Source organism: Lithobates pipiens, unplaced genomic scaffold (genome assembly GCF_037356315.1).
Source record: "Lithobates pipiens isolate NorthernLeopardFrog02 unplaced genomic scaffold, aLitPip1_a1.2 Scaffold_3, whole genome shotgun sequence".
NCBI classification, from domain to species: domain Eukaryota; kingdom Metazoa; phylum Chordata; class Amphibia; order Anura; family Ranidae; genus Lithobates; species Lithobates pipiens.
In genome coordinates, this window is record NW_027507790.1 from 284,595,125 (window position 1) to 284,606,832 (window position 11,708).

Consider the following 11,708-nt stretch of genomic DNA (forward strand, 5'->3'; position numbering starts at 1 on the left):
TTAATTTTGGAAAAAAGCAGAGAGAATACACCAAAGCATTATTTTTAGTCACGCAATGCAGGGTTCAAATGTCTGTCGGGTTTTTATGAATGCATGTGTCCTATGTGTGACAGCTGTTCCATTCATTTCTTATCCTGTTGTCACAGGCATAGGAAGTGAGGAAAATTCTCTACCACAATGTTATAAACAGCCATTAAAACCAGATAGATGCATTTACTCTGGACAGGCCAACCCAAAAAGATTTAGCTGGAGAGAGATTGCGATTTCAAGTGTTTATGCTTGCTGAAAAAGATTCCTTTGACATTAATACATAAATATAAGCTGGGTCAATATATAATCAGTTAGCTCTTCCAAATTTACCATAGACATAAGAATATAGGAAGTGGCTCTATATGATAAAAGCAGGTAAAGCATAGCTCCACCCAAAAGGGGAAGTTGCGCTTTGTGAAATCGAGCTTTTGGGGAGGAGGGGGTTAGCGGGTACTCAGTTTTGATAGGGTCCCGCTATCACTTCCACTCCGACCACTTAGGGCGATTGAAGGCAGAAGTTCTCCTTCCCCCTTCTCTCTCCTGCAGTCTTCTGGGACACGTCACAAGTCCTGGAAGACTGCCAGACCATTTACAGCATGCAGCGCCACTCGCTCATGCACAGTGGGCCCGACTGTGAAGCCGCAAGCTGTCACAGCCAGGTGCCCATAGTAAAGATGCCAGCGCCAAGCAGAGAGACAGACAGGGTGAAAATGGCTGGGGCGAGCACAGTGCTGGATCATGAGACAGGTGAGTGTCTGTTTATTTTCATGTTTATATAGGAGACTATAGCTCCTCTTTTAACCTGTGAAATGTCCTAGTGCGCTAAGTAGTGATTGCAAAATCAATGTTGAAGTAAAGGTAAGGCGCTTCCTTAATCCAAGCAGTTTAGCTAATCGTCATCTGTAGGTCCAGAAAGGATCTTTTGCCTTAATTGGTTTTGGTTTGCTTTTCCTTGAGTTATAAAATGCTGTAGTTGGCGAGTGGTTGAACGTGATAGACTGGTACCTTTTTACAACTTAGCTAACTAGATGAATGCTTTCTGTTTTTTTTGCAGGAACTGGAGATGCAGGCTCAGCTAAATGGATTTCCAGGCAATCAACCAGCTATGATCCCCACAGATGTTATCAAAACAGCAACTGCATCTGAAGTTGTGTCTGCCTTTGGGTCTCTGGTCACCCAACAACAACCTCTGGACCCCTCCACCCTAGATTTTGGAACACTGCACTTCTCAGATCACCTGAGTGACTTTGTTGATCATGGCCTGGGTTTTGAATTGAGTTTGACTGGAGATTCTGCCATTGCAGATATACTTATGGACGATGCTCTGTCGCCATTGGGAGGGGCTGACCCCCTCCTCTCTTCCGTCTCTCCAGGAGCCTCCAAGACAAGCAGCCGTCACAGTAGCTTTAGTATGGAAGACGATTCTTGATTAGGCACAGTGTGACCTTCAACCAATGAACTGCTGCAGCATCCTCCGTTTAAGACTGTAACAACTGACGCCAATTCCCCCACCAGAGTGACATATTCATGGTTCCCAGCTGACTTCCAGAGCTGAACTTTGGTCACACAACTGAGTGCCTGATTTCACCCCTAAATGAGCATTGCTTGTTTTGCAAGGGCCTTGACTGTTAAGCAGGGTGGAGGGACAAATAGAAACTGCTTATAGAGAAACCATTAACAGATACTTAGAGAATACCTATTCTTATAACTTTGATACTTAGAAGCCAGTTTATATTGAACCCCCCAGGTCAGTGATTGGACTACTGTGAAGCGTGACTGAGCTTGGAGTGTGAGATTCAGTATGGAGTTGGATAATGAGCACTGGCTAAGGTTAAGTCTCAAAAAAGAGATAATGGTGTCCTGTGGTCAACAGCAGATGAGATGATCAAAATGGTGTCTCCGCTGAGAGTGTGAGGTTCACAAGATGGTTCCAGAGAGTGAAATATCAATAACTCTTAAAGCAGAACTAAACCCAAAACAGTTACATTCAAGGCATGCCTTGAATGATAACTGTCACATTAACTTGTGCCCTCAACTGAACTGTCAAGCCATTGAATGGCTGATGCCATAACTGATTACATGTGCAGCACAATGGCAACTCAAGTTTAAACAGAGGCTAAGATGGTAGCTTCCTTGGCTGTAAAGGCAAGGAGTGTTTTAGTTCTGCATTTTAAAAGTAGAGACAGAAGAACAAGATGGGTGCATATCATAGCATGAGATGCTGAGACAAATGTTATTTTAATGTAGCAAACAATGACCTAGACTGGTGAATGAGCAAAGTGCATGCTACACAAGATGGAGTCAGACAGAAAGCAGTGTAAATGTGTTAAATAAAAAAGTGTCTGGTAGTAACTAGTAGGTGTTTGCGAGGTGGGTCCAGCATGAATGAGAAAGACAATACAGATAATAGTATCTACTGAAGACAATCAGCATGATACCCTATAATAAGTAAAGGTGCAGTAAACAACACAGTGTCCAGTAGTTGGAGGAAAACATAACAAGGCAAGTTATAAGTGATATGTGATATACAAAACAGTGACCAATTTAAACTCAGAATGCCACCCAGTGGAGAGGTAACAAATTGGGTAGATACAAAAAACAAAGATACAGTCTATTAGATAGGTGATTTTTTTTATACGATCTGCAGGGAACTGAAAAGTAAAGCAGAAGGCCAAGATGATTCCAGAGAAGCACAAATCACATGAATAATATGTTCTTGATTACTGAAAATGAAACTCATACTTCCTCAACAACAAAAGTGGAAAATCTCTCACCATGCCAGGTTGGGATTGTGGGCTTCCTATTAGAATAAAGTCAAAAGTACAGGCCAAGAATTTCTTTTTACCATTCAAACCTTTGGGTTTTGGGATCACTGTGGTAAAGGAGGCCATATCCTAAAGATAAGGAATGGGTTTCTCTCCTGGGGGACAGGGTAAGCCTTCCTATACTGAGGCAAATCTTTTGTCAGCTCTGGCAAAAGGTCCAAAAAGACTTCTCTTGGACATGTCTGCTCCTGGTTGCTTTTTCCTAGAGAATGCAGAGGTTTTCAAATATTATTTCAAATCTCTGCAGTCTCTGCAGACAAAGTTTGCTGCAATCTGAATTCTGGGAGGTTTAGAAAAATGCGTCCCGGACACGTATAAAACTCATACAAACTAAAAATGTATTGTAATGTGCCATTAATTTATTCCTAAAGTTGATTTTATTTGTGACTTTTTTCATGAATATAATCAGCTGAATTTCAGTAAAGGCTGAAACTGATGGATTGTTAGCATTTACTTTACAAATATCCATCCATCACATATAGTACATGGCAAAATTATGATAAACACTTTTGAAAACAAGTATCTAGAAATTTATGTACCAAACACAAGCCATTTATATTTTTTAAATAGTTCATTAACCCCAATCAAAATGATTTTTGGGGGAGAGCAGAGAAGAGTTAGAACACCTGTTAGGTTTTAATTGCTGTCTGAGGTTCGGTTGGGAAGATTACCTTTATCTTCCTGCCCCATGGACAACATTTTCTTTGCAGGAAGTGAGGTAATATATACAAAGGGGACACAAACAACAAAAAAAGCTGACTGAGGTCTATGCCAAGGCCCCTTTCACATGGGTGCCTCCGCAAAGCGGAATCCACCTGCTCAGTGGGGGATCTCTCGGCGGATCCCTGCTGAGAGGTCTGTGACTGCTCTGCATAGCACACAGTCCCACTCTCCTCTAGGCAGATGGGAAATAGGACCACCATCTGTCTGTTTTTGGCAGACAGGACCGGATCGGATGGCAGCGGGTGTCAGCAGACATGTGTCCGCTGACATCCGCCACTCCAAAGAAGAGAGAGGAGGGTCCAATCTGGTCCGCCTGAAAACCCTAGAGACATACCTTAATAGACAACCTGTGTGAAAGGGAACTAAAGCGCACTACTCTAGTAAAATACTTTTTATTGCTGTGTCCCTGTCGGACGTTTTCATCACTTCCTGACCCAATGAAAGTTGTCACTGGGGCTGAAAATAAGGGAAAGCGTCCCCAGCTAAGTTCAAGACAACAAAGTCAGCCAACAGAGTTACTAACCCCATTCCTAACTTGTCCAAAACTATAATATAACTTTTTACCATGCAATAAGTGTACAGTTGCAAAGTGATGTGAGTTTTTAAGTGTCCCCATTAGGAGACTGTAGCTTTTATCTTACAGAGTGGTTTTGGGTTGTATGACAAGTACAGCACTTACGTTGCTAATGTAAAAGGAGTGTGGGTGTGAGTGTGTATGTAAGGTAATGAAAGGTGAAGGAGAGAGATTGTGAGATTTGATTATTACGTTGTTTATTGCCTATAACAATCAGATTCTGGCTTTCTCTCTTGCAGGGCAAGAAAAGCAGTATAAAAAAATAAGCAAATCAAATATTAATATTGTCTGCATGCTTTTAGGAAATGGCTGCATCATTCCTGTGATGGTAAATGTGAACAGTAACAGCTGGGTGTGTCTTAGAACTTTGGGAGTTCTTCAGTCAGGCTTCATGAGTAATGCCAATGGCTTATACATATAGCGAGGACATTATTCAACTTTGGTCAAAGCTGCACGGTTTGTTTTTATCTACAGAGGCGTCTAATCTGCATAGGCAGTTTTTGGTGAATGAGAACTATGCCTCTGGATGCAACTGTAGGTTTTCTTTAAATTTGTAAAAAAAAAATCAGTTGCAAGCAGCTGTAAGTGATCTCTAAGTGGTGAAATGAAGGGCTCCTTACCATTCATAGGTAAAGTGTACCTAGTTTCAGATATAGTTTTCATGATAAGTGAAAGTAATGAATACGTGAAACACTTAGAGCCTAATCACTCCAGTTGGGTCATTTGAGGTGCATTGACGCATACTGTGTTGCAATGTAATGTGTGTTGTATTAAGGCAGCCCATTCATTTGAATAGATTGCCCAATGCACCACAATAGACCTGTAGGTGCATTGGGGCACTACTCATAATGAATAATACTCCAGCACACCAGTGCACATAATGTGATATTTATTATCTCTCTCTCAGAGATCAGTGCTCTCCTCCCGGCAATAGAGTTATCTGAATTTTCTCTCCAGAAGCTCAGAGCCATCCTTGCTCAGGCATCATCCAGGGTCAGCAGCTTCCTAGTCTGATATGGCATTTTAAAGATGACATTATCATGTAAATCCTGTGGCCGCAGCAGTTCTTGGTTGTGTTCAAAATACCCAAATCAGATCAACTCCTCCTGCAACCTCTCACCCTTTGACACTGGGAAGAGGAGACTGAGGAAATGCAATGTTTACTCCCACTGACGCCAGGACAATATCTTTTTCCACTAGCCCCAGTCCGGCCCCCCTAAAATCTGAAGAATGGGAAACTGGTCCTTTGTTTAGGAATTTTGAGGACCCCTGCTCTATAACAAGGGTGCTCAAACCTTCTAAACCAAGGGCCAGTTTACTCTCCTTCAGACTTAGGGGTTAATGGAATAGTGCTCCATCAGTGGTGTCAGTGGAAGAGTGGAAGGAATGGTGCCTTATTGTTGGTGCCAGTGGAAGAGTGCCCAATGGTTGGTGTCATAGGGGAGGAATACTGCTCCAACGCTGGTGTCAGTGGCTAGAATTTTGCCGCACCGTTTGGTGTCAGTGGAAGGAATGGTGCCTCATTGTTGGTGTCAGTGGGAAAAATAGTCCCACAATGGCCAGATTAAGGCAAGCAAATGGCTGCAGTTCGGAAACCATTGCTCTATAGCATAGTATGTCAGGAATTTTTACATGCATAATTTCATATGAATCAGTTCACTTTAATTGTAGCCACAAGCTACAGTGTAGCTTGTGCTCTGCCTATACTATTTCTACCCTAAGTGTTTGTTTACACATGCTTCAAGGACTGCGGTTGGATCGCTTTTCAGAGGTGTTCAACAGACAGTGAGCAGGTGATATGTCTCCAGTTTTAAGGAGAGGATTTAAAAACGCAGCTAACCACATGTTTTTACTGCACCCCAACAGCAAGTGTAAACTAAGTCTGGAGAAGCTGTGCATAGTAACCAATCAGCTTCCCTCTTCAGCTTGTTTAATTAAGCTCCAGACTTAGTAATTTCCCCTCAATGTACTTTAGGGGGCTTTTATTTACCTCAAAAGGGTTTTGCATTCCCATACAAGTTGATGGGTTTGCAAAACTCCCTTCTGAGCTGCATTTGACTTGTTTCAAGTAAGTCACCTGTAGGTCAAATGCACCTGTCAATGATCTCAGGAGCATCTCAAACTGATGCCACCAATTTAAGCCTAAAGCCCACTGACATAGACCCTTAGTTGTAAATTATGGCTAAATGGTTTACTGTGAAAAAATAGTACCCTGGCTAGACTAGGCAATAGATGCCGAGACTGATTGCCTTAGGAGTGGGATGCTGGACATCAAGATTGTCTGTGAAGTTGCGGTTGTGAGTGTGGAAGAGTGCGAATGGTGGCAAAGATTGTAGAAAACATATAGAGTGTGAATGCAATGGCGTGTCAGACTAGGACACAGAGCCACGGACCTATTGAAGAGGAATGTGTCACAGAGCACTTGTTTCACCTATGTGAGAAGCCTTAGATTGTAGCTTCCAGTTTACAACCCTCGGATGTGTGCCCAATTTTAGAGTCTTGGCATCACAGTGTTAAGTCTATGGTTGAAGAATGAATACTTGTGTCTGAGACTTTTCACACAGGTGATTTGCTTTATGACAGATTGTGTTTAAAGGTAAAAAGCAAATGTGCAAAGTGAAATAACCCGCAGTGACCAATCAGCTATTCCGTGAGGGATTGGTTGCCAGGGTTAACAACATTCTGCATGTCTTCATTGCTCTGTACACTGCCTTATTGAATAGGCCTGCAAGAGTATTTTAGGGGGGTATGTAGACAGGGCAGTGAGCGTATTGGGGTGCAGGTCTCATCCTATTTCCTCACTGAGATTGTGTTTCTATATAAATATTAAGAATCGTGTTTTCTATAATACAAACTACTAAATATAATATTGTACTTTCAATAAAACATTTTACACTCTCTACAAGTTGTTCCATGACTCTTACATGTGATTGGGGTGCACTTAGGTCAGTGCTTGACAAATTTGCTTGGAATCTATGAGCCAGCTAAAAAGGTTAGGAGACAGGTTTTTTTTTTACTAACAAAGCTTTATTTTCAATGACAAAAATAACCAATCTTGAATTTACACATAAAGACTACTAGAACCAAACATAGGGAGCGATATGAAATCCAGTGACTCGTGCCACCTTAGGCCCCTTTCACATGGGCAGCTCTGCTAGCGGGACCCCCTTGCTCAGCGGGGAATCTCTCCACTGATCCCCGCTTAACAGACGGATGACAGGTCAGTGCCTGATCCCTTATGCAGAGCGGACATGGACAGTCCCGCTCTTCTCTATGGCGAAATTAAAGGAAAGCAGACCGCCTGGCAATTTCCATCCAATCCGATCCACCAGACTGATGGAAACTAGGACCACCATCTGTCGGATCAGATGGTGGCGGGTGACAGCGGACATCCGCTGCTCCATAGAGAAGACTGGAGGTTCCACCAGAAAAACTGACAGGTGGACCTGATCTGACAGCCTGTGTGAAAGGGACTTTCAGCTGTGTGGCATGACGGGGAGAGAGTACAAAACTGAAGAGAATGGAAAAGAATAAAAATTCACTTTAATGAAAAAAAACTAAATAAATGAATAAAAACCTGTTTCCATCTTTGTGGGGGAGGGTGTCTGTAAATGAAACTGAAGCCGTTCCATCCAGCTGCCCCACACTTCCTGTCCACTCACCATTAAGGAAAGGGCACGAGATCAATCCCGCAACGCCTTCAACCTCTTCCTAGCTGAGGGCTTGGGAAGATGTCGGAGGTGGGCGGGCAGTGGAAGCCTGCAGCGTCATCAATGATTGCTCTGTCGCTGCCCCGACCAACAGAAAAGGGTGCCAGTTCCCTGGCAAATGTAATCAGTCAACATAGCGAGTGCTGCATCTTGCTCCAGCAGGCTGCAAAGCTACGGCCTCAATTAGTCTAGGTTCACATCTATGCGGGATGTATTTTGTGTTTTTGAACCCTTATTTTTCATGCATTTTGTGATTTTTCTCTCTTTAAACACACTGTAATCACACTGTATATAGCTCGTTGCTAAGGAGTGGGTCAGGAAGCCGGCCGCCGCATCCTTTCCAACCCACGAGTCATCAGCTGTTAGTGGGGCTACCCGCTGACAACTGAATGTAAAATAATAGAATTGTCTGAAAATGGGCGCTGGTTGTGGATGTCTGTGGGAAGAGGGCTTATGGGAACCTGGGAGCCCCCTTTAATAAAAGGGGCCCCTGGATCCCAGCACCCCCACGTGAATGAGTATGGGGTACATTGTCCCCCTACCCATTCACCCAAAAAAAGAAGTGAAGTGTTAAAAAAACAAAAAAGACAATTTTTAATAAAGGATTTGTGAAAAACAAAGACTTTCACCCGTCGTAGTTCTAAACGTGTCTTCTTTCTCTGGGACCGATGTCTTCTTCTTCCTGTCTTCTCCCTCTCTGGTGCTGTCTTCTCCCTCCGCTGTCTTCTGGGGATGTCTTCTTCTTCGACCGCTGCTGACCCACTGAAAATAAAAAAGCCTCCATGATGGCTGCCTCCTTTTAGGTCGGCTTTGCTGTCTGCCATTTCTTATACAGCCCTAGGGCATGGCGATCCTGTGACATCACTCGGAGAACCTGCCCCTTGTGACATCACCAAAGGGCCTGGTATGGATCTGGGAGGGGGGGGGTATGCCCATGCAAATCAGACGCTGACACTTTTTTGGGGACCAGTAACACTAATACTGTTATTAGTTCTAAAAATATGCCTTGCCACTGTACAAATGACATGGGTATGAAGGGGTTAACATCAGGGGTGATGAAAGGGTTAATTGTGTGCCTAGCAAGTGTTTTTTTTACAGTGTGAGGGTGCTTTTACTAGGAGAAGACATGACCCTACTTTGCAGAGACACAAGAACCATGCCTTCCCTCCTGACAGAATGGTAATCTGCCATTCTGCCTCTGTACCTAACGATCGGCGGGTGCTGGCAGAAATCGAGTCTGTGGTACATTCCCATCGGCTCCTGCAGTGAAAAATCGCAGCAGGAGCGAGCCGGCAGCGGTATGCATTCAAGCCTGCTACCAGAAAGTGCGAGGTGACGTATATATATATATGGCACAGCGGCTGCCCTGTAGGAGGAAAACTGCTATAGGGAGGTCTCTAACTGGTTTTAAAGAAGAACTTCCCCCTACCTCTACCATGATTTTTTTTTTTTATATCCCCACTTACTTTTATGTAGAGTTATCTTCAATTTATATACTCATGCCCAGCAATTCCAGTGTTTTCCTGTGCCAGGATCCGCCACTCTGCTGCCACCTGTTGGGTCACCGCCATCTTCTCTTCATCTCGCCTTCAGATCCTCCAGTCAGCTGCTGTATGTCCTTAATCCTTCAACCTCCTAGGATATATGACAGGGTCATCCCATAAGGCTACAGAAGTAATGACATGCCAATTTTGCCTAGGGTAGAATGGAGGCAGGGAGTGGGCTGGAGGAAAAACATATAAACCAACAAAAACAAAAAAAAAAACGCTTCTTCAAATAGCAAAAGGAGAGGGTTGCAGTGAGGAAAATCGGAGCTCCACTCAAAAAGGAAAACTCCACTTCTCTGCCATCACATTTGGCATCTTTTGGAGGGGAGCAAGTACCTGATTGTGATGGGTATCCGCTCCCACTTGTGGCTGAACTCCGTGGAACTGAGCAAACTCAGCCAGACGTTCAGCTCCCCTCCTCCTTCCCACTGCAGCTGGGCCATTCACAAAGCGCAGCGCACTTCACACATGCGCCATAGGGAACTGGCTGTGAAGCTGCAAGGCATTCACTGTCGGTTTCTATTAGCCGAGATGGTGGTGGCAGCACCCAAGTGACGATTTAAAAATTGTCTCGGGTGAGGACACCGCTGGATTCGTGGACAGGTAAGTGCTAAAATTCAGCAGCTACAGATGTGGATACTCTGTCCATGTACAGGAAAAGTCCTTTCAAAAGGGGTCACAGTAGAGCCCCAAAACTTGTAGGGTCCTCTGAATCCTCAGCACAGCTGTGGACCATGTGCACAACTTGGAATCCAAAGAGTCATCCGACTGAATGACAACAAATTCAAAATGAGATTGAAGTAGCCAGTCCTCCTCTGGCTCACAGATAGATTTCCGGATTAGGGACCTGGACCATCTGTTTATCTGGGCCCCAAATGCTTATAGACGTTACTTGGTCAGGCCTGTCACATTTGTTTATTAGGACACAATCCTTAAATATGAATCTGCCCCAGCTACAGTTGCATTTACTACTACAGAACTCCTCCCAAAACCCTTTGGATTCTCTGTAATGAGGCTTGGGCACATGTAAAAACTCCCATACAGTGAGGGAAAAAAGTATTTGATCCCCTGCTGATTTTGTACATTTGCCCACTGACAAAGAAATGATCAGTCTATAATTTTAATGGTAGGATTATTTTAACAGTAAGAGACAGAATAACAACAAAAATATCCAGAAAATTTTCTTTAAAAAAGGGTTCTAAATTAAATCGCTTTTTAACCACTTCAGCCCCGGAGGATTTGGCTGCTCAATGACCAGAACACTTTTTACAGTTTGGCACTGCTCTGCTTTAACTGGTAATTGTGCGGTCATGCAATGCTGTACCCAAATTAAATTTGTGCCCTTTTTTCCCCTCAAATATAGCTTTTTTTATGGTATTTGATTTCCTCTACGATTTTCATTTTTTGCGATAAACGGAAAAAGGCTGAAAATTTGGAACAAAAATTATATTTTCTACTTTTTGTTATAAATATTTTTAATAAACTCAATTTTAGTCATACATTTTGGCCAAAATGTATTCAGGCACATGTCGTTGGTAAAAAAATGTAAAAAAATGTCAATAAGCGTATATTTATTGGTTTGCGCAAAAGTTATAGCGTCTAAAACCTAGGGTACATTTTCTGGAATTTACGCAGCTTTTAGTTTACCTATCTTATTTCTTGAGGTGCTAAAATGGCAGGGCAGTACAAACCACCCCCCCCCAAAAAAATGACTCAATTTTGGAAAGTAGACAACCCAAGGAAATTGCTGAGAGGCATGTTGAGCCCATTGAATTTTTTTTTTTTTGTCACAAGTGATTGAAAAATGACAAAAAACTAAAAAAAATGACACAAAGTTGTCACTAAATGATATATTGCTCACACATGTCATGGTTTTATGTGGAATTACACCCCAAATACATTCTGCTGCTTCTCCTGAGTACGGGGATACCTCACATGTGAGACTTTTTGAGAGCCCAGCCGCGTACAGGACCCTGAAAACCAAGCACTGCCTTCAGGATTTCTTATGCCCCGTACACACGATTGGAAATTCCACCAGCAAAAGTCCGATGTGAGCTTTTTGTTGGAAATTCTGATCGTGTGTTTGCTCCATCAGACTTTTGCTGGTGGAATTCCCGCCAGCAAAAGATTGAGAGCAGGCTCTCTATTTTTCCGATGCAAAAAGTTCCTATCGGAAATTCCAATCGTCTGTAGCAATTCCGACGTGCAAAATTCCTACACATGCTCGGAAACTATTTAAAGCATGCTCAGAAGCATTGAACTTCATTTTCTCGGCCCGTCGTAGTGTTGTACGTCACCT

General features: G+C 43.1%; 1 protein-coding gene across 1 annotated transcript in view; it reads left to right on the forward strand.

Moving 5' to 3' along the window:
- LOC143941211 (transcription factor E3-like) overlaps window positions 1–7,057 on the forward strand; it is a 41,766-nt gene extending 34,709 nt beyond the window's left edge. The window contains exon 9 of the mRNA XM_077463254.1: window positions 1,085–7,057. Coding sequence (XP_077319380.1) covers window positions 1,085–1,459 — 375 coding nt within the window. The 3' untranslated portion in view covers window positions 1,460–7,057. The remainder of the gene's footprint in view (window positions 1–1,084) is intronic.
- Window positions 7,058–11,708: the final 4,651 nt, after the last annotated feature.